The sequence below is a fragment of the Pteronotus mesoamericanus genome, unplaced genomic scaffold (genome assembly GCF_021234165.1).
Source record: "Pteronotus mesoamericanus isolate MK-2021 breed Mesoamerican mustached bat unplaced genomic scaffold, CSHL_Meso_final scaffold_167, whole genome shotgun sequence".
Lineage (NCBI taxonomy): Eukaryota > Metazoa > Chordata > Mammalia > Chiroptera > Mormoopidae > Pteronotus > Pteronotus mesoamericanus.
The window spans coordinates 11,490,812-11,514,929 of NW_026555308.1; the positions used below are offsets into that span (position 1 = coordinate 11,490,812).

At 39.4% G+C, this 24,118-nt stretch overlaps 1 protein-coding gene across 4 annotated transcripts in view; it reads left to right on the plus strand.

Annotated features, from left to right (window-relative positions):
- Positions 1-24,118, plus strand: part of MRTFB (myocardin related transcription factor B) — a 236,227-nt gene that overhangs the window by 28,448 nt on the left and 183,661 nt on the right. For 2 of the 4 annotated variants that reach the window (XM_054589599.1, XM_054589597.1), the window contains exon 3: positions 14,585-14,615. The exons of the other annotated variants lie outside the window; for them this stretch is intronic. Coding sequence is in view for 1 of the 2 variants with exons in the window: in XM_054589597.1 (XP_054445572.1) it covers positions 14,605-14,615 (11 nt within the window). In the remaining variant the exon portion in view is untranslated. The remainder of the gene's footprint in view (positions 1-14,584; positions 14,616-24,118) is intronic. 4 annotated transcript variants of the gene reach the window in all.

The window sequence follows — 24,118 nt, forward strand, 5'->3', positions numbered from 1 at the left end:
CAGATAGATGTTGCAAACTAAGACTCTTAATCCTACTTCTACAACTATTTCAAGAAAAAATACTGACCTTGCACTTGCTGTATAGTAGGTACTGTGTTAGAGATCTATGTACACATGAAAAGGCAAGGCTCTCAACTCTAAGAGCTCTGATTCTCATGGGCAAATAATATACAGACACATGGATTAGAGCAGGGCTGTGGGTCAAATGCACGGGTGTGCAAGGTGCAATGGGAAGTGTTGCAGAAGGAATGCTCGGGGTGACTAAGGATGTGCAGAATATGTCCAATAGACAGGGAGGTGGGACGAAGATGATGTTCCCACAAAGGAGAGGTGAAGAGTTATTTTAAAGCAGTTCTTTTATGTCAGTATACATCTGCTTAGCCATATTGTTAGGAAATATTTGGGCAATTTCAAATTTTTAAATTCATAACCTGGTTGAATGTAGACTCTGGAATCAGCCTGCCACCTGTGCTACTTGATAGAGTAACTGGGAAGTATTTAATTTCTCCGAACCTCATAAAGATTAAATGAGAGACTGTCTGTGAAGGGCATAGGTCAAAATTTGACAATAAATTCTAAATAAATGTGAATTGTTTTTTTAACAGCATCAGTATTACCATTGTTCATTCTAGCTTGCGGATAATTTTGAATGCTTTTATAACAGTGAGGTTATTATATAAAACATTTTCTATCTTGCTGGATTACAAATTTTATTTGCAGTACTCCATTGGGTACCTACCTATGATGTGCTTAGCATTGGGCTAGGACTTAGTGTGAAGTATACGTAGTGCCTATCCTTAGGCATCTTCCAACGTAGTTGAGAATGAAAATGGACAAATATGAAATAAAGTGTACACTGAAACTGTACTTTACAGTGATATGTGTAAGTGTTCCGCATTTTAATTAAAGTAATATAGTTGCTTTTTGGCCCCGTTACTGTATTCAAGGGAGTCTAAGCATAGGCTACCAGAGAGAGGACAGAGGATAGAGATAGCAGTTAGGCATAACCAAAGGAGTCAAATATGTAGGAAAAAAATAAACAGAAAAACCTGTTTATGTGGTGGGCCAACCAGGGCTGCCACCTAGAATCTCTCTTATTCACGTCTGGATAATTGGAATTCCTTCATTCTACAGGGCCACTAAGAGAGATCAACCACATATCCTTTTCCTTTTAGAATGAATAAGTTTATTATATCCTTTCCTGAAAGTGGTTTTTGATCAGATATAAGGTATGAACACTATGCATAGAATAGGGGTTGGGCACAATAGGGGTGTGTGTGAATATACTAGAAGACAGACTTTATTTTTCTCTCTCTAACAACTCAACAAAAAATTTAAGGACAAACACTGGAGGATTGCCTTGTGCCAGTTTCTTCTAAAAACTAGAGATAGACACAAAGATGAAAAGATGAACTCCTCCACTTCAGTGACCTTAAAATCTTACAGGCAGATGAAAAGGTAAACAGGTGAATGTAGTGCTTGTGGGGTGGCAGTTGCTGGAAAGGAGGGTGCGGAAGGGTCAGTAGCAGTACGGTACAAGGTCCACCAGGGAGAGGTCACAGTCAGACTTGCTGGACTCTAGAAGACACACCTGGTTATTGCCTTCTCCAAGTGTCTGATTTCCAGTAGGGACAGAAAGCACCCAATTCTCTTTCCAGACATTGGCCACCTCCACCTTCTGTTCCTACCATTGCTTCTCCTTCTAGATAGCCCTTTACTTCACGGGGTCCAGCTTATAGCAGTGGACTGCGCTGCTTCCAGGGTTTGAGCTTACAGTGGATTGGGCTGCTGTCCATCTGATTTTGGCCTCCTAGGCCAGGGCCATATGCTTCTCTGAGCCTTGTATTTGCAACAGCTGCTTGTTCCTATGCAGGGGTAGGACTGGGGTGCGTTAAAAGACACCCAGGAGACTACAGTTTCTCTAGCTGTAGTTTCCCATAGTCCAAGTGATTGGAATTTTCTGACACACTTGAATCTTGAATATTTGAATAAGATGAAATATTAGCATTTAGGAAAGAGTACTGTAAGAAGGATAGGTTGAATTTCACCATGAACTTTATTTCATTTAATGACCCTTGATAGAGAATTTCTAAGTGCACAGTAGTGACTGAATTATGCACAGAGAGAATTTAAGGCTGATAGACCTTATAGTCGCCTTGCTGGCCATACACACATTCGCTGTTGAAATCCGTTCTGTGAGAGATGGCTGTGGAAGCAGCCTGCTGGGTCACTTCATGACGTCATAGAAGTTTGAGAGGACATCTAAGGCATGTACTTTGAGGAGGTTACTTCTCTCTCCTCTGGAATTGATGTTCTGCATGCATTTTATTTTTAAAGAGAATAGTCAATTATCTCTGGTTCAGTTAGAGTTTGAAAAGCTGCGTTTAATAATAAGCTTGTTGTGTTTTTGTTTTAATCAAAATAGTTTCATAACAACAATAGCAGCCACACAAACAGAGAAGAGCCTTTCCCTCATCATCTCTAGCAAATACAGTAGCTTGGTATTTGGGACTTTTAAAGCCAAAACTCTTAATGTCTGTCATTTACTGGAAGAAAATGTGAATTTATGATAATCTGAAAATTACATAATCTACTGTAAACTTTGTACCATATTTCTATTTTATTTATTAATCTTTTTTTCTGTTCTTGGCTTGACTTAAATATCAAAATTATTGGAAGAAATTGTTCGCTTTTTAAAGGATTCGAAGCTTAACCGTCTAAAGGCTTAAATATAATTTCTTCATTGTTTCTTAGAAATTCCTATAAAAGTACAATATTATTTTCATACAGGAAGCTGAAAAAGCAGGCTGTTCTAAAGGAAGCTGTTGTGTAGTTCCTTCCTTTCTAAACTTTAAGCTGAATGCTTTTCCTCAGTCCAAGTTCAAGGGCTTAGTTTACGTGCATGAAAATAAACTGATCAGCACCTGCCGCTTAGTCATAAAAGAGAATACCTTAAAGCTGCTAAGCAAACAAATGTACTCAGTTTAAGCTTTTGAGATGCTCAAAGCATGTGATTAAAAAGTAAATTTCAAAATGAGTAGTATGAGGAAATAAAGTTAGGAGATAGCATAAACCAAGGGGTCAAGTTTGCTACCTGAATTGTGCACATTTAGTTGTAATACTGTCATCACTTAGGGCACTGGTACTTTGAAAATTTGTCCTTGAAAACACAGAATTGTCAGAATTTTCCCAAAGAAAGATTTGGCATAATTTATAGTTTTTCTTTTTTAAAAAAATTTTGTTATTGCAACTCTTGGGAAAAACAAGAGGAGAAAACATAAACAATATTAAATACTTCTGATATAAAATTATTCAGTATTATCTATTGACTTCCTTCAGGCAGCTCTTCATAAGTTCAAATAGTTCAGGGCAGTCCACTCTAAATATCTTATAATATGGATTGCTTGGTCAAGTCCATCGTAGCTTGATAAAGTCCTTGATTCTGACAGAAATGAGATGGCCAAGTTTTCTGTATTTATTTAGCGTAAATGACCATGCTTGGTTTCCATAAAATATTGGACGCTATTTTCATGTTAACTTATGTTAAGGCTAAAAGTTTACTAGAAAATTACCTAGAAACTCCTATTTTACTAATGAATGTTGTCCGGAAAAATATGTAGAAGCCCTGCTAGAAATATAATAGACTGCTTTTGTTATCAGCAGAGGTCTCTGAACTGACATTATGAAGAATACCAAACACAAATTCAGGTTTTGCCTGGGAATCCTACACATGCCCGAAGAGTTCCATCATAAAGGAGACAAACAGCATCTTAAATTCTGTTACTGAGGCAGACAAGGGGGGGATAAGGAAACAGTAATGATCAATATGGTTTGTCCTTAAATATCAAAATCATTTTAATGGTTCTTAGAGCAGGATGTGTGTCTCATTTTACTCTATTGCCTTGAGACTTACTAGAAAGTTTAAAACAGTGCCAGGAGACATACCACAGTCTGAGCGGGGCTCCCCATGAAAGAACAAGCCAGGCTTATCTTCAGAAAGGTCCTAGGGTAGAGTCAGTCCAGCAGCTTTGAAGCTGTGATGTTTGAGAGTTAACTGTCTTGGACCGGATATGTGCAGAAACAGAAGTCAGGTGGCTAGCTCCTTAGTGTAATTTTTATCAGTAGAAGTGTGGCACTGGAGGGCCTCAGTGGGCAAATAGGAAGCTTAGAATGGGTTCTGCAGGAGGCAGCATGGTATCAGGGAGGGAGCTCTAAAGGCAGATAAGAAACTGCGTTCTAGCCCAAGCTCTCTCAGCAACTTGCTTTGTGACTTTGGACAAATCACTTTATTTCTTTGGGTCTCTGCTTCCTCATTTATAAAGTGAGCATGCTGAATCACATAATCTCAGAGGTCCTGGCTCCTTCCAGTCTCCAAGCCCTGTGATTCTGGGCACTTTACCAATATAACATTGTGCCTTCCATCTTGTAGCAATTACACCACCCCTCTACATTGAAATTAATCCACAATATGCTGTTAGTCACCAGGTTCTGCCCATTTTTCTCTGGGAAATGTCTTTAGTCTTTTTTTCCCTTCTCGCTACCTCCACATTTGGCAGGTTCTCATACTTGTCCGGATGACTGCCTCACCCTTTTGCCTTCCCTCTCAGCCCCAACCCCCATCCTTGTTCTTGTTCCAAGGTGAAATCCTTCCTTTCCCACCCCACTCCACTCCACCCCACCCCATCCCATCCCATCCCATCCTATCCTTTGCTCTGACTCTCGTCTCCCTTAAATATTACTTTGGTTGTGAGCATTTTCTCATTCAGCAATCATCAATCTGCACGGTGTGGCTTTTAAGATACTCTGTAATCTTGTCCCACCTTATCCATCTATTTTCTATCACCATCCAAAACACACTCTACTATGCAGTGAGACCAGTTTTATCACTGTTTTCATGAGCATTCCCTGGTCTTTCTTATTCATACAACTTGATCATTTTGTGTCTTTCATCTGCAATATCTTTTTCTCTTCATAACATAAATTTAATAAATTCAAAATTCGAGAAAGGTAGGATAACTGAATAAAGCTCCGTGGATTAGAGGATGAGAATAGTAGAGAGAGGGTTGGGGTTAGCCATATAATGAAGGGAAGAATGTTTGGGATCCAGGAGGGAGGGACAAGTAAATGTTAACCTGCAGGGATTTTGAGTTACAGAGAAAGGAAGTTTTAAAGACCCTCACCCGCATCAAGTGGGTTTTGCCCTCCATAAGATAGAAACCAAGTTCATCTATTCAGAGTGATGGGAGGGGAACATTGCTAAGGACCTGAAGAAAGTAGAAAGTTACCATTTACTAAGTACTCTGTTTCAGTATTTACTGTAAATACTGAAAATTCAGTAAATACAGCTGTGGCCAGTGACTACCTGACACAGTATCTGCAGTACTTGACACAAGTATAAAAAGGGCCAGATCTCCTCTACCAAGAAAGTTAAGTCCTTGGTGTGTTTGTGGCTGTACTAACTCTTTCTTCCGTGTGGAAATCCAGGAGCAGGAATTATGAAATACATAAGTTACTGTGAAATATTTTTTTTAGTTCTTTCTCCAAATCTCACTACTGTGAGTCTGCTGGGATCACATGCGAAATTTCTAGGTTTTCCTAAAAACAGAACTGCCTTTTGACCCAGCAATTCCACTGCTGGGATTATATCCTAAGAATCTTGAAACACCAATTCAAAGAACTTGTGCACCCCAATGTTCATAGCAGCATTATTTACAATAGCCAGGCGCTGGAAACAGCCTAAGTGCCCATCAGTAAATAAATGGATCAAAAAACTGTGGTACATTTACACAATAGAATAGTACACAACAGAAAGAAAGAAGGAACTTCTACCTTTTGCGGCAGCATGGATGGAACTGGAGAGCATTATGCTAAGCGAAATAAGCCAGGGGGTGAAAGACAAATATCGTTTGATATTACCTCTAAGTGGAACATAATCAACAAAACAAGCAAAATAGAATCAGAGACGGGGAAATAAAGAATAAACTGACAGTGACCAGAGGGGCGGGGGAGGGAGATAACAGGGGGGAAAGAAGGGAAAGGGTCAAGTCAAGGAACCTATGTGGAGGACCCATAAACAGGGACAATGTGGAGGGAGGATTCAGTGTAGGGGCGGTGGGTGAGGTGAGGGAGAGTAATGGGGGGAAAGGGGGAACAAAAGTAATTGAGTGACAATAAAATTTGAAAAAAAATTTCTAGGTTTTCAAGACAGAATTCCATAAAATGAATCATAAGATATGTATATGGTGCCTGGAAGTTTCATACTGCTGTTAGTAAGGATCGTGGGCCTTGGAATGGGCTTTAACTAGAGATGAATAAAGGATTTACTGAGAAGCACTGAGAATCCAGTTGAAATGAATTAACGTAAGTTTATGATGGACTCATATCAGCTTTCTGAACTTGTTAAGCTGTGCTTGGCTTTAGGGGTTGTGAATGGGGAAGCCCAGAGTTGGGTAGGTATTGTTGAAGTGGTTTTATATCCCTTCTATACCCCCTGCACAGATCTAGACTGGATAAAGAGACAAGATAGGGCAGGAGAGGGCTGGTTAAGTTCGTAGAGGGAGGCGCTGCGGCCTCAGAGAGGTACCACACCCATTCATTCCCCTCTCTAGATTCTCAGGCCTCTAACACATCTTTCCTTTTCACACTCACTTGATGGCCTTGCTCCCATTCACTAAGAACATAGAAGCAACCAGAAGAGAATGTCCTCAGTCTTCTGCTGAACCTTCCCACCAGCTTCTACCAAACCTTCCCACCAGCTTCTGCCAAACCCCCAACCCACATAGACCTGTGTCCTGCACTGAGCTTTCTCTCCCCTTACTGCATGTGAGTGTTCTGTGCTCCTATCCCCACTCACCCACTCAAGAGCCTTGTTCTGTTGATTGTTGGCTTCCTTTCACCCCATGAGTTCTCACTGTTGAGGGGCAGGTATAGAGTGGGGGTGGATTGGGTGTTAATTGGCGTTGAGGGTCTGCCAAGCAAGCACAAAGAAGCAGTAGTTTAAGTGACTGACCATGAAGTACAAGAGTGGAGAGACCATATCAAGGAACAGGGGACAGTAAAAAAGTGGTAGGGTTGGCGGTGTGGAGACCTCAGAAGGTGAATGGAGTGTTGGATCCAAAATTTGAAAGAGTGTGAGCTGTAAATTTAGGGCAGGGGGGTGGTCAGAGAGTTGGTGCAGGAAATTGCAATGATGGAGGCATGTCCTTGGTTTGGTGAATGATCATGGGGGTGATTGGGTGAGGCCTTGTTGGCTAAAAGCCACAGTAGTGGTGGCAATTTAATGATAGTGACATTGAAAACAGGCTGATGATATGAGGTTCAAAGGTGAGGGACTTTAGGCAGGAGGGGGAGAGAGTGGTTTGGAAACAACAGTGATGAGCATGATGATACCCACCCCACTTTCAAGCTCAGGAGCATGAGAGCTGGGGAAGGAAAAAGACCCACCACTTGAAAGGGGCACGAAGGAAGCAAGGTGAGAGTTAGGTTTTCCTTTCTCTGTTTTTCCTCTACCATCAACTTTTCCTGACTCCGCAGCCAGAGTGATCATTTTACAGTAGAAGCCCAGTTTTCTTATTTCCATCGTACTCAGAGTACTCTTTATAGCTTGATCCCTCACCTCCCTCAGGGTTAGGGTTGTTGAGATATCTCCTTCTCAGGGCATTTCTCGTCACTCTCTTTGAAATGGGGCTCCTCTTGCCAAGCACAAACACCTCCCTTCTCTGCCTTTCCATTTCTCAGCATATATTGCTACTTGATAGTATACCTTTTACTTATTTGCTTCCTTGTATTACATCAGGACAGAGATTTCTGTCTCGGTTATTAAATCACTTTTAAATAATGCTTTTCCCCCTTGCACCTAGAAGAGAACTTGTCAAAAGGCAGATATTTAATCAGATACTTAATGAATATTAGTTGAATGTGGGCTAGCTGGATGGATGAGTGAAGGGAGGGAAGAACCAAGAGGCACAAGAGGCATAAAGGAGAAGGAAGGATGTATTCACACGAAGTTGTTTCAGAATTCAGGTTTTAGGATGGGTCTAGGATGTGATTGTTATTGTGGGAACTTGGAGAGAATGGGAAGGTTCCTGTTATTGAGGAAATTGAGTAACTGAGACACTGGATAAGTAGAGGGAATTCCACCTCCTCTAACGTGATGGCAGGAGTTTACACAGAGAAAAGCTGCAAATCAGGCCTGGTAACTGAGGACTTTAGGATGGTCTGGGTGGCCAATTGGGGAGGAGATGGTTTTAAAAAAAAAAGAAAGAAAGAAAGAAAAGAAGCATATCCACAATGAAACTAACAGTTGTGAAGTATTCCCTACCTTTCATCAAGCTTGATTCCCACTCCCACCCTAGCCCGCCGCCAGGCCTCCCTGGTGCAGTTAGTTAATTGTGAATGCTTACAATTTAGTTAGGTCTCTTGATTTTTTTTTTTTTTTCAGGATAAAAGGTATTAGATGGATAGAACTAAAATGTGCTCACACTGTTTTTTGAAAGTCTATTATTCTGGTGTGGGACAACAAGCATCCAGCAATTAAAATAGTTGCTGTGGAGGGCTAGTTCCTGCTGATCTTTGGGGGTAGAATACTAGCATTTGCTTTTCAAACTGTCATAGGTTCAGAATAGAGAGTATGATTTATACTAATTTGTTTGTGGTTGGAAACTTTAATGTTGCCAAAATCTTCCCAATTGACATCTGAATATCTCAATTATGTATCTGGTCAATTTATTATTTTAAAACACACTGCCAGACCACAGTACTTTACACAGTTGGCCGTATATTGATGATGACCTAAGTTATTATTCAGACTTATTGTAAGTGTTCTAAGTGTTTCAGTATGCAACTATTCATTTTATCCATTTGAAGTGCATTTTAGGTGTATTTTATTACATAGAAAGGCTGTATTCCCCTAGCCCAAATAAGCACAAAATAAACATTTAAGTGTTTCAAACCCCAGTTCCCAGATTTACTTTATTTTTAGGTGCAAAAGTACCTTCCAGAACATCAGGAAGTATAATCCAGTTTCCAGGAGGATTTCTTCCAGGTAATAGCTCCTCTCCAGGCCACACATGAAGCTGTATTCCACCAGGTTTCTGCTGGCTCTGAGCTTCACTGACTTCTACCTCTTACCCTTAGCCTTTTTTCAACTATTATTTTCTCCTATTCTCTGGTTTTCTCCTATTTTCTGCTTTTCTTCAGTTTCTTTGTCTCTTTCTAATCTATTCAGATCAATAATTTCTAATTATCCCTTAAGTCTCAGTTTCAATATCACTTCCTCAGAGAGATCTTTCTAGATCCTTTCCTTCCTACAACATTCGGTCCCTATGCTGTAGAGTGTCTTCATTATGCTTTCCCATCATAAGGTTTTGCTCCTACTGCAATTATATGCTCCATGTCCATGTGACTCTGTGAGATTCATAACCTCTGAAGGACCATGTCTGTCTCCTAAGCACTGTATCCTCAGCACCAAGAATAACCAGTGCCTGGCACACAGAAACCTCTTCACGGATATGTGATGAGTGAAAGAATGAATGACAGAGTCCTGGGCCCTTCCTTTGTGCCACCGCAGCTGTGGCCAGTGACTACCTGACACAGTATCTGTAGTACTTGACACAAGTACAAAAAGGGCCAGATCTCCTCTACCAAGAAAGTTAAGTCCTTGGTGTGTTTGTGGCTGTACTAACTCTCTTCCATGTGGAAATCCAGGAGCAGGAATTATGAAATACATAAGTTACTGTGAAATAATTTTTTTTAGTTCTTTCTCCAAATCTCACTACTGTGAGTCTGCTGGGATCACATGCCAAATTTCTCGGTTTTTCAAGGCAAAGTTCCATAAAATGAGTCATACGGTATATGTGCATGCATGTGCGCCTGTGTGTGTGTCTGTGTTTGGTATCTGGTACTTTCATACTATTGTTAATAAGAATACTGATTTAGAAAAATATTCTGAACACATAATCTTTGGAAACCCACTTTGTCCAATTTAATGTAGTTTGACGAAGTTCATTCAGCACCTTGTATAGGCCTTCAATCCTATACCTTAAACCTTTGGGCCTAGCTGCATTTTGGAATACAGGCTCTTTTGAAATTTAAAAAGTTGATATGCTACCCAGTGGGGTCTGGGGTGGCACCTCGTAATCAAACATTAATATTTCTGCTTTGAAATATTCGCATTAAATAGGATAAATAGCCTCAAGTCAGTTCAGGTTCTGGTTTGGTGTCACATGATCCTAGTTAGGTTTAGGTTTAGGAGTTTGGGGGCTTTGGAATTACTAGACAGAGAACCAGGATAGGTACATGTCTTAGTATAATGTTGACTGTGTCTAAGCACCTCTCGAATACCTCCCTTCCATCCTTGAACCACCATTAGGTCAAGCCACAGTTTTGTCATCTGGATTTCAGGAGTCCCCTCATGCTCAGTTTCTTAGCAATCCATTCTCCAGAATGAATGTCCTAAAACCAGTTTTGATTATGCTACTCCTCTGTGTAAATCCTCTCAATGGCTTTTATAGCCCTAAACATAAAGACCACATTTCTTAACCCATCATATAAGCTCATTATGACCTGGGCCATTTGCTTGTCAGTTCTTCAGTAGCTACTACCCAGTTTTCCACTGTATAAACATGTCTTTCATTCCGTAGTCCTACTTGTCTTCCTTCTGTCTGGAATAGCTCCTTTATCGTGCCTCCATCCTTACAACCCTTTCTAACGCATCTATTCAGGGTTTAAATTAGATGTCATTTCTAAGGAAGCTTTTTCACCCCAGTTCTAGACTGGCTGTCCCCCTTTGTATTTGGTCGACACATTATACTCCTGCTGTATTATGATATAATTATGTCACTAATTTTCTATAGTAGGTTTCTCAACCTAAGCACCATGGACATTTCTTCTAGGTTCATCTAATGACCTGGTGTTTAATACTCTCCTCTGATACTTGACCTGCTTGCCTCTTGTCCTTGACCTTTTCCACCCTGCTTTGGCAGTCAACTCTAGACATGTGTCTAAGTAACCTACACTAGGTTTCTCTACCTTGGTGTTACTGACATTTGGGGCCAGGAGATCTTTCTTGTGGGGGGGGTGTCATTGTAAGAATCATTGCTGGGTGTTTAGCAGCATCCCTGGACACCACCCATTAGATGCCAGTAGCACTCCCCCTATTCCCATTGTCACAACCAAAAATGTTTGCAGACATTGTCAAATGTCCCCTGTGGTCACAGTCACTCCTAGTTGAGATCCACTTATCTAGAAGGAAAGTTCTTTGAGGCAGAGGCTATGCTTGTGTGGGTCTTCATATACCTAGTTTGGCATATGTAGGTCCTCTTAAATGTATTGAATTAAGTCGTTGAAAAAGGTGGGGATGAGGGTATTGGACAAGGAAGGGGTTGGATGGATGAACAGATGGAGGGAGAGGTAGATTAGCTCTCTCATGAGGTGGGGGATGACAGACTATATAGAAAATGCTCTTTGAGTGTTGAACTACTACACACAACTGGCTCAGAATCTGTTCTGTCTCTTTAAATGGCTATTCGTTTTGCCTCTGGAGACATCCCCCAAAGACTGCTTTGGTGCCAGAGAGCCGCAGGCACAGAATCTGCTAATGGCTCAGAGACTGCCTTAGAATCAAACAGGAAGCATTTGTTAAATACTGTGTAAGTAATGGGTGCTCTGGCCCAGCAACAAAGATATTGGTGGGTTTTGTCTCTCTGTTCAGAGGCCCTTCCACCCTTCCCTTCCCTTCCTGGCATATTCCTATTTCTCCTATCCAGTCTAGATTATACCAGGCCTTTCTGCTGTATTGTTCCACAGCAGCTATTCCTATTCCTTTCCTTCATAGCAGTCTTTTTTTTTTTAAAGATTTTATTTATTTATTTTTAGAGAGGAAGGGAGGGAGAGAAACATTAATGTGTGGTTGCCTCTTGTGTGCCCCCTACTGGGGACCTGGCCTGCAAACCCAGGCATGTGTCCTGACTGGGAATTGTACTGGTGACCCTTTGGTTCACAGGCCATTGCTCCATCCACTGAGCCACACCAGCCAGGGCTCATAGCAGTCTTTACAATTTTAATTATATAGCTTTTTCAATGTTTATTTAATGTTTCTGTTCATTGAGACTAAACTCTGTGGAGGAAGAGAAATGCATGTTTTGTTCACGTTCATTACTCTTGCTGCTGGTACGGTAACTAGCGCCTTGTAGGCATTTCATACATAATTTATATAAAAATGAGAACACATGTGGTATGCCCTCCAAGAGCCCATGTTTGAGAAGAGGAGACAGTGCATACTTCATGCCACATTCTCCACCACAGGAGCAAGAAAGTACAATGTTGAATTTTGGAATAAAATGGAAGAATAAATTGGGTTAGAAGTATCTGGGTTGACTTTATGAAATAAAAAAATTAGAAAATATAGAAGACTAAAAAGAAAAGAAATAAAAATACTATTCATAGCCAAAGGCTCAATATCAGGAGACAACCATTTTGTTAAATTTCAGCCTCTGCTTCTTTTTCTCATTCTTTAAAATACAAGTTGCTTCATACTTTGAAATATTTCATGAATACAGCATAATATAACCTCTATACAGTATAAATTTTAACATTGCATTATCTTTGTTTTACATTAAAAGCTTAAAATGGTATAAGATAAAACATTGCACACTTAGCCAATGTTCCCTGTGTACCCCTCGCAGATGCCATTTCCCCTTTTTCCTTCTGCAGGAGAAGAACCATCATCCTGAAGTTTGCTGTTTTCTCATGGTTTTTTACTTACATTATATGCATATGTATTTATAAGCAGCGTGTTTAGTTTGTGTATCCCAAACTTTGTACAGTATGGTATCCTACTCTATATATATTTCTGCATCTTGTTTTACTACTTAACATTCTGTATGAAATATATCCATGTAGATATATGTGGCAGTAAATCTTTCATTTTTGCTGTATGGTATTTTAGGATTATATTATAGTTCGTTCATCCTGTCATTGGAAGTTTTGGGTATTTCCATGCTTTGCTGTTAAACAATGTTGCTATGAACATGTGGTACATTATGTTCTTGTGCATATTTAATAGCTTCTCTAGAGTTTGTACCTACAGATAGAATTGCTTATACATAGGATATGTGCATCCTTGACTTCTAGATGTTGCCAGATTATTCTCCAGAGTAGTTGTACAAATTTCAGCACCTAACATCACTGTCTGGGAGTTTCTGTTGCTACACATCCTTGCCGAGCCTTGGAATTATCAGACTGTCAAATTTTTCGCTTATTTAAAATGGTGTATTTTCTTGATTTCTGGTGCATTTGAGCATCATTCCATATGTTTATCTGCCTATTTCAGTTTCCTCTTTTGTGATTTTGTTGATCTTTTGTATATTTTTCTATTAGCTCGCTATCCCCTCATACATATCTTTAGTTCTTTAGATATTCTGATTATTTATCTTTTGTTGGTATTTTAAACTTCAAATATGTTCTCCCAGTGGCTTATCTTACCATGTTTTTTATTGTGTGCTTTGTTGTGTTCAAGTTTTACATTTTAATCACGTCATACTTTTTAGTCTGCTCATTTATGGTTACAGCTTTTTGCATTATGTTTATAAATCTTACTCTGAGTACTTTGGGGTTATAAAGAGATTCTACCATTTTTTTTTTCTAAAAGTTTGTTCTTCTCTTCAGCATAAGTCTCATCCATATGGAATTTATTTCTGTTTGTGGTATGGGATAGGGAATAATTTTCCATGTGAATAAACTAGTTGTGCAAGCCAGCATGTCTGATGCATAGTGCATCTTTTTCCCCACTAATTCATAACCCCACTCAGTCTTGCATTCAGTCAGATTGTCCAGTATGCATGGGTTCTGCTCAGTTGGTCTACACTATATTCTTTTGTCTAGATTTATGTATTATGTAAAGCCCTGTGGTAAGAACTTAAGTTCCGGTGATAGAACAGTACATGGTTGCATTAGGAAAATAGATGGACATTATATTGTGAAGGGTTTTGAGCAGAACTTTGAGGACACAATTTAGATTTGCCTGGAGGGCCCAGTGGGTCACTGAATGCTGGTAGAGATAGCAATAGTGACTGGACTGTGATTTTTCAGCAGCAACCAAACGTTTTTTCAAAGGGGACTAAGAGTCTCAAATAGTTATTTGTACATGTCCCACAAACTTGCATATATGCTTTATGTTTTTTTCTGGTGACCTTTCCATTAACTTTTCCTTAAAATGTTACCCTCCTAAAACTTTGCCAGGTGCTTCAGACTTGTATAACCTGAGAAAGCCTTTAAAAATTGGTTATTAAGAACCTTTGTTGTTTTGGTGTTATAGCCTTCATTTGAAAACTGGTTCTTAGCATTGTCATTTTTTTTTTTAGTTCATGTGGCATTTTTTTTTTTTAACTTTAGGTTTAGTTTTTTTCCCTCTCTACTTTGTACTACATTGAGTCATAAAAAAAAAAAAATGAATGCTATTTTTAAGTACTATTATTCTTTTGAAGAAAAGGTTCAATTTAAAATGTTTGTCTAAACTGCAGAGGTTTTCTATCAACTGTGCTTGCTTCTACTAAGAATGAGTAACATGACCTTTTTTTTATTTTAGAGAACAAGAGCGATGTCACGATGCTCCAAATGTATGTTGTCTTCCTTATTTTGGTGGCATTTGAACTCTTATTAAGTAGAACTGAGTAAGAATCAAATAATAGAGAAATTGGCAATATACAGGTCATAAAGCCTTTATGAAACCTCTGGAGCTTCTGTGATGCTTTAAAAAGAACTGTTAAAAGAAATGCAGAATGGGAGGAGAGGGATAGAAACATCCAATTTTTTCAAATTGGAAATGCCTTTATTCTTTTTGCAGACTGTGAAAGTACAAAAAGTTTACACAATACCAAAGGATGTAGAATAGCCCTACCTAGCAGAACTTTCTGCAGTGGTGGAAATGTTCTATTCTGTGCAGCCAATACAGTAGCCATTAACCACATGTGGCTGTTGAGCACTTCAAACGTGACTTGTTCCATTGCAGAATGGAATTTTAAGTTTTACTTAACTTTAGTTAACTTCAATTTAAATGGACACATGGGACTAGTGGCTATTGTATGAGACACAGCAGTAGCCATTTTGGAGTGTACACTTCATATCTGTCCCTGTGTATCTGTTGGTCTCTATCTGCCTCCTGCACATATTTTCTCTCTCTCTTACCTATTTGTTTCCTCTCACCTTCTCTCTGTTTCTTTGGCTTTCAGCCCTCCTTGCACATACTCTCCCTGCCTGCCCTTGTCTGCCAGCCTACCTGCTGCTTTCCTTACCTGTCTCATTCTTTCTCTTGCTTTCTCTGTGTATGTGTTGTTATATGCACACATAATCCATTCTATTCAGTAGGCATTTTTTTCTGCTTAATTGTATATCATGAACATTTTCCTTTTTCAGTACTTATAGATCCTTCTGGATTTTTTTTATTATAGCATAATTTCAGTGGGATGAATATATCAATATTTATTTAAGCTTATGGGTAATAGCTTGTTTTCAGGGTTTTTCCTCCATATATGCAGGGATGGACAAAAGTAGGTTTACATTTGTGAGTACATGAAACACTGAGTTTCTTCTTGTATAATTATTAATTATTGTATTATTTTCCATACCAACAACCCCTGTATGTTTTTAACTACTGCAGTTTTTCCTTATACTTTTCCTGTGTATTCTTTGAGTATGTTGCTGTTGTGCATGGAGTTGGGTTGTTCAAAACTGAAATTTGCTTTTTGTTTGGTACTTCGATACCTGTTGGAATTCCCTTATCATTTAAAATAAAGGTCCCTCTAGAGTCACTTGCCTACAGCCTCAAGGACCATATTAAGGTTGCAGATCTTTAACAGTGTACTGTGCTAAGGAGAAAGAAACTAGATTTCTATGTTGACATGAGTATCTGCCCATGGTTGTCTGTCTCAGGTCAGCCAGGTGCAACTGCCTCTACCTTTCTTGAGGCCGTCGTGGCAAAGGTGTATGTAAAGGCAGCAGCCGATACAACTTCTATCCAGTCCCTCCATCTTTGCTTCATGGTCAGAATCACTGGGAAAAAAGTACTTGGGTCTCCAGGTGTCTCTTGGATTTGGAAAGAAATCTTAATTTCTGCCCAAGGTTAATTGAAGTATTGGTGTGGCAGAGAGAATGGCCAAGTCAGCCAAAAGAGGAAGCCTCAGAAAAGTTGAGAGTAGCAATGGGGGTGGGTGAGGGTCAGTGGAATCCTTCTGTGGCTAACACCTCAGTTGTGAAGTTGGCAATTTTTTTTTTACCATTATCTCCCAGAATTTTCTAAAGCTATTCTGTTGCCATACATAAAAACGCTAAAGTCTTTATAAAATAACTTGTTTAATGAAAATTCCATGTAATAGTTGCTTCTTTTTTTTTTAATTCGGCAAATGAACTTTCATGCACTAAATCTATTTTGAAGGTTTATAATATGCTGAGGTCATTTCCAAGTGACATTCCAAGTGATGATTAAAGATTCTTAATGTTTATCTGAAAAATATTTTCCTTCAGGACAATGATGTATTTATAGGAAATAATTAAAATAATGCTGCTTGAAAAACAAAGGGTTTGCAGAATACAGAAATCTGAGCCTCCTTTCCCTTCATTAGTTTAGTCATTTCCAGTACAGAAATTGTAATTACTTTCAAGGACTAAATTCAAAATCCTGAATGGCTCTGGCTACTTTAAGAAAAAGCTAAAGAGATAACAATCTTATAAGGAATAAAAAGTATACATAGAACTTTTATTTTACTAATTGTGCTAAAAGAAAAACTTGGGGGAATTCTTGTAATCTGCTGAAGTTAATTTGTTAGTTTTAAGAAGTGACTATAGGAATAAGTACCCTTTCTTAAAAAATCATGGTTGTTTTTTTCTTTCAGAAAACCTAAGCTAGTACTTACAGCCATGTTATATTGACAAATATTTAGAAATTCAAAGCTGTTAAATCTTAAATGTTTGAGAAAATAATACAAAAAATATTTATATTGATTTCAACCCCTGTTACTTTTAGAGCTAGCCTGTATTATGCCTGTGTTAGGGAGATTTTTAAAACCTATGATCATTTATTCATCAGAATAATTTTGTATGTGTGTCAGAACGGTTGGTAGGAATAAATTTTTTATTTGGAAGTTTGATATATAATTAGAAAGTCAAGACAAGCTAGAAATGAGGTTTAGCATGAGGGGTTTTATTTTTCTTCAAAATTTAGGTAATAATTGCAATACTTTTTATGTTATTTCATGTAATAGGGAACCAGGAATGTAGTTGATGAAATAATAACACTAATTGCTAACATTTATTGACTACTTACTATGTGCCCAAAACCCTGCAATGTACCTCACATCTAATATTTCTTCAATTCTCCTTTTAATCCTATGAAGTACATTTGTCACCCCCACTTTTAAAGATTCTGTGGCTTTGAAAGTTTAAGTGGCTTGACCACCAACTAGAAAGTTTCAGACCTGGAATTTGAACCCAAGCAGGCCAACAAAGAGAAGAAAGCTTTCTCACCACTGCAGGTCTTATGTGGCAAGGTCTGTCATGAAATACAGGCTGAATATTATGGCATTATGGTGAATACGTCAGCCAGGAAACAGCCATAACTGAAAATGAAGCCAATGAGCAATTACTGGATGACTTCTTAGTGCCAAGCATGGTTCCAAGCACTTGATATGTATTGTCTCATTTAATTTGCACCCTGCAATGGAAATATTTACACTTATTTTACAAAGAGGCTTAGGGAGGTTAAATGACTTGCCCTTAGTTGTGCTTCTTGCAACTTTTAAAGTGAGGATAGTGCAGATTAATGGATTAACATCAACAGGAAAGATTTTTTTATTTGTTTATTGCAAAGATATGCTGAGTTCTATTTAGTTCAATATTTTAATAATTAACTAACATGAATATACAAAAGGCAAATTTCAAATGACACAAAGCTGAGAGATAGTATATACTGGGGGATGGAACAATATTCAAAAAGATCTTTATGATTTGTTTTATGTTTACACATCAATAATATTATACATTGACTTGTTCAAAGATAATAAAACAATAATAAAACTCACTCTCACCTCTGTCAGCAACCACTCCATCATATCACTCCAGTCACACACAGTTGAATAGCAGTTCGGAACTGCTCTGCTGTTTTCTTGTGTATTCATTCAGAATTTCATTTTAGCAAAAAATGAATATATTTCTATTCTTTTTCTCTAAGGCACTGTTTTAGTAGCAATAAATCAGATAACTTTTCATATCACTGTTACCCAGAGAACTTCCTCATTCTTTCTTCTAACTGTGTAGTATTGTATTATGGATATAAAATAATTGAAACTACCTACTATTTTTTCACATTTTATTTATTTTATTTTCCAGTCACAGTTGATGTACAATATTATAGGCAATATCATCAGCCAGACAACAACCAGGTATAAAACATAGTGATTAAACATTTATATAATTAGAAAAATCAAGATGGTGGAGGAGTGAATGGAAGTCACACTGACCTCCTCCCAGGACCAGTCTGGAATCACAACTGAATTGTGGAGAAATCACCTGGAACAAACAATTGAACAAGAGCGAGAGAGGAGCCTTACAACCTCGGACAGACTAAAGAATCAGTTTTAGCACAACCTAACTGTTAAGGTGTGCGGTAGAGACTCCAGAAGAGGGGAGGGGTGCCCAGGGGCAGCAGCACCAGTGGGATATTGAAATGGTCAGTTGGTCCCCCTGAGAAGAGCGGGGTCTAAACCATAAGTGGGGATCTCCAGCCTACCGCACCAAAGCCCAAAAAGTACACAGATAACAACCAGCTACTAAAAGCAGCAGGGTTGCTCTCTTGCCAGAGATGGGTGGCTGGAGATGCAAAGAGCCTTTTAAAGGGCCAATGCATAAATTTTTATTTGTAGCCACCTATGTGGTCTCCAGCACAGGCGGGGGCACACTGGACTAGAGATGCCTGAGGAGAGATCGGGGAAGCATACTTTGGGGAGAGAACTGAGAGAGTAGCCGGCGGGATCCTGGTTATTCTCTCCCCCATACGACAGCAGCCATCTGGCTCAGACAGACCACTCCCCAGAGTGGCAGCAGCGTGAGAGGACACAACAGCCCCGCCCCCAGGAGGGACTCTGCCCTGGCCTGGTGGTGCTAAAGCCTGACTCCTGAGTACAGAGTGGCAGCGGCAGAAAATAGATCCCTGGCTAAATGGGGCCAAGAATGGTCTAGAGACAGTTGAAGAGAGACTGGAGATAGAGGCTCTGTGGAGAAAACTGAGAGAGTAGTTGGCGGGATCCCGGTGCTGACTCCACCCACATTGGGCAGCAGCCATCTGGGTCAGGCAGACCACTCCCCAGAGTGGCAGCAGCGTGAGAGGATCCAATAACCCCACCCCCAGGAGGGACTCTGCCCCTCCCTGTGGTGACTGCTGCGTGCAGAGTGACTAGAATAACAACTGAAGGAGACAGCCATGGACAGTAGATTCCTGGAAGTCTCAAACAGACTGCCTAAGGTCGGACAGGGTCAACATCTAATATCATCAGAGGCAGGTCCAGAAAGAAAAGACAGCGATCTCCTCCCATAGAAGTTCACACCACAAAGTCAGGAATCAAGACCGATCAATTTAAGAAGCAGAAGCAAAAAAGAAGTCTCTCACAAATAATAGGAAGACAAAGAAACACCCCGCAATCGAAGGGAAAGGAGGAATCTCCACAAAGAGAACTAAATGAAATACAGGCAAGTAAACTATCAGACACTGAGTTCAAAACAATGGTTCTGAGGGAATCAAGATGGCAGAGGAGTGAGTGGAAGTCACACTGACCTCCTCCCAGGACCAACCTGGAATTACAACTAAATTGTGGAGAAATCACCTGGAACAAATAACTGAACAGTGGCGAGAGAGGAGCCTTGTAACCTCGGAGACAGAAGAATTGGCTTTAGCGTGATCTAACTGGTAAGGAGTGCAGTGCAGAGCTGAGAAGGTGGGCGGGGCATCCGCAGGCAGCAGCACCAGAGGATATTGAAATGGCCAGTTGGATCCCCCTGAGAAGACCGGGGTCTAACCAAAAGCAGGGATTTCTAGCCTACAGCACTAGAACGCAAAAAGTACATAGAAACCAGCCAGCTGTGAAAAGCGGCAGGGTTGCTCTCTGCCAGAGACAGGTGGCTGGAGACCCAAAGAACCGTTTACAGGGCCAATGCAAAATTGTTATTTGCAGCCACTTACCCTGGTCTCCAGCAAAGGCGGGTGCAAAGTGGGCTAGAGAAGCCTGAGGAGAGACTGGGAAAGGAGGCTTTGGGGAGAGAACTGAGAGAGTAGCCGTGGGGATCTCGGTGCTGACTCATCCCCCATGTGGCAGCAGCCATCTTGCTCAGGCAGAGACCATGCCCCCTGAGCGGCCCCTGCTGCCAAAGGACCCAATAGCCCTGCCCCCAGGTGGGATTCCACCCCGCCCCTTGCTGTCTAAGCTGCCTGCTGTGTGCAGAGTGGCAGCCACAGACAGTAAATCCCTGGCGAAAGGGGGCACAGAGAGGTCTGGTGACACTTGAGGAGAGACTGGGGATGGAGGCTTTGGGGAAAGAATGGAGACAGTAGCCGGTGGGATCCCAGTGTGGACTCCTCCCCCATATGGCAGCAGCGTGAAAGGACCCAATAACCCCTCCCTAAGCTGTCTAAGGTAGCCTGCTGAGTGCAGAGAGAACAGATTAACAGCTGAAGGACACAGCCACAGGCAGGAGATTACTGGAAGTCTCGAACGGACTCCCTAGGGTCGAACAGGGTCAACATCTGACATCATCAGAGGCAGATCCAGAAAGTAAAAACAGTGGTCTCTAACCATAGAAGTTCACACCACAAAGTCAGGAAATCAAGACAGATCAATCTAAGAAGCAGAAGCAAAAGAGAAGAGTCTCACAGATAATGGGAAGACAAAGAAATGCCCCCCCACCCGAAAGGAAAGGAGGAATCCCCACAAAGAGACCTAAATGAAGTAGAGGCAAGTAAACTATCAGATACTGAGTTGCAAACAACAGTTCTAAGGAAGCTCAATGAGCTCAGTGAGCTCAGAGAGAATTACCAAAAACTACAGGGAAACTATGAGGAGCTTACTGCAAACTATATCAGCACGAAAAAGGACATAGAAACTATCAGTAAGAGACAAGAGGAAATGAAGAGTACAATTTCTGAATTGAAGAACACACTAGAAGGAATCAAAAGCAGGCTAGACAAAGCATAGGATCAAATCAGCAAGCTGGAGGACAAGGTAGAAAAAAGCTCCTAGGAAGAGCAAGAAAATGAAAAAATACTCAAAAAGAATGAAAAGATGTTTAGGGAAATGCAGGACAACCTGAAATGTAATAATGTCTGTATAATAGGGATACCAGAAGGAGAAGAAGAGGAGCAAGGGATAGAGAACCTGTTTGAAAAAGTAATGATGGAAAACTTCCCTGATTGGAGGAGAGAAAAAGTCACACAAGTCCAGGAAGCACAGAGGGTCCCATTCAAGAGGAACCCAATGAGTCCCACTCCAAGACACATCATCATTAAAATGGCAAATATCAAAGACAAACAGAGAATCCTAATGGCAGCAAGGGAGAAACAGGTAGTAACATAGAAGGGAGTCCCGGTACAAGCTAGCAAGTAACTTCTCAACAGAAACCCTACAAGCCAGAAAGGAATGGCAAGAAATATTCCAAGTCATGAAGAGCAAAAGACTGCAACCAAGACTGCTCTACCCAGCAAGGCTCTCAACTAAAATGGAAGGCGAAATAAGGAATTTCCCTGACAAAAGAAGGCTAAAAGAATACACCTCCACCAAACCAGCACCGCAAAATATGCTAACAGGACTGCTTTAAGAAGATGAAGAAAAAGAGTATGAATACCCAGACCCTTTCACAGTCACCAATACTTGATATTACCAGTATTTTTAATACTTATTAATCTGATTGTGACAGTGATGTGTTATGTGTTACTTTATTTGTTGAAGCTAAGCCTATTTTTGTATATTTCTTGCCTATATTATTTTAAAAAGCTTTACATGACTTTTTGGTATTCTTTATCCATTTTTTAATTAAATGTTTGTAGAATTTTTTCCCTAAAACAAAATACTATTAACCCTTTTTTAAATGTATTGCAAATAGTTTCCTATTTTATTATGTGTCCTTTAACTTTTTTTATATGCATTTTACTATATAGTCTTAAATGTTTAATATTGTCATATTGTTACTATTTTACCTTATAGCTTCTGGGTTTGAATATTTTACTTCAGGGTAAGAAAAATATTATTTTGTATTTTCTCCTAAATCTCCTTAGGTTTTACATATTGATTTTTAGCTCACTTGAATATTTTTTGTATAATGTGTGAAATAGGGCTCTATATTTGTTTTGTTTCAAGTAATAGCGGTCCACGCACCTTATTGTTGAATAAGGCTGATTTTCCCCCATTGATTTGAAATATCAGTTTAATCGTATATTACATTGTTAGACATATACATTTGTTTCTAGAATGCTCATTTTATTTCATTGATCTACTTGATTATTTCTGTGCTGGTATGTTGTTTTAATTGCTGAGACTTTATAATGGATTTAAATTTTTTACTATTTTATAATGGATTTTGACATTTAAAAAAATATAAATAAATAAAATCTGCATTTAAAAAAGAAAGAAGGAACTCCTACCTTTTGAGACAACGTGGATGGAACTGGAGAATATTATGCTAAGTGAAATAAGCCAGTTGATGAAAGATAAATACCATATGATCTCACCTGTAAGTGGAATCTGTTAAACAGAATAAACTAAGGAACAAAAATAAACCACAGGCATGGAAACATGGAGCAGACTGAAAGTGACCAGAGGGGATGGAGGAGGAGGATAGTGGTAGAAGGAAGGGGAAGGGACTAAAGAAAGAACATGTATGAATGACCCATGGACATGGACAACAGTATGGGAATTGACTGTGGGACCAGGGAAGGGGACAAAGGGAAAAAATTGAGATAACTGTAATAGAATAAACATGATTTAAAAAAATACATATAATTACTAAGTGATCACCCCAATTCATCTAGTACCCATTTGGCACCATACATAGAATTGCCATATTACCGACCATATTCCCTCTGGTGTACTTTATATCCCTGTGACTTTTTATAACTGCTAACTTGTACTTCTTAATCCTGTCACCTTTTTCGCCTGTCCACCATATGACACCAATCAGTTTCTTCCCCGTATCTATGAATTTGTTTCTGTTTTTGTTGATTTATTTTTTAGATTCCACATACAATATGGCATCTAAATACGGTGTTTGTCTTTCTCTGTCTTATATCACTTAGTATAACCCTCTAAGCCCCTCCATGTTGTTGCAAATGGCAGGATTTCTTTTATTTTTATGACTAATATTTCATTCTATATATTTATCATATCTTGTTTATTCATCTGTTGATGGACACTTAGGGTGCTTTCATCTCTTGGCTGTTTTAAGTAATGCTGTAATGATCAAAGGTGTGCATGTATCTTTTTGAATAGTGTTCTGGATTTCTTTGGGTTAATACCCAAAAGTGGGATTGTTGGGTGAAATAATAGTTCTATTTTTAATATTTTAAAGGCTCCTCCATACTGGTTCAACAGTGGCTGTACCAATTTACATTCTCACTAGTAGTGCACAAGAGTTCCCTTTTCTCCAAATCTTCACCAACACATACTGTTTGTTGATTTATTGATGGTAGCCATTCTGACAGGTATGAGGTGATATCTCATTGTGGTTTTAATTTGTATTTTCCTAATGGTTACTGATGTTGAACATCTTTTCATATGTCTATTGGCCATCTGTATGTCCTCTTTGAAGAAATGTCTATTGAGGCTCTCTGTGCATTTTTCAAATGGATTGTTTATTTTTTTGGTGTTAAGTTGAATGAGTTCCTTATGTATATTGTATATTAGCCCCTTATCGGATGTATCATGGGCAAATATATTCTCCCATTCATTGGGTTGTCTTATTGTTTTGTTGATGGTTTCCTTAGCTGTGCAAAACCTTTCTACTTTGATGTAGTCTCCATTTGTTTATGGGTGTTTTTTTGTTTGTTTGTTTCCATGCCCAAAGAGACATGTGCAAAAATATATTACTA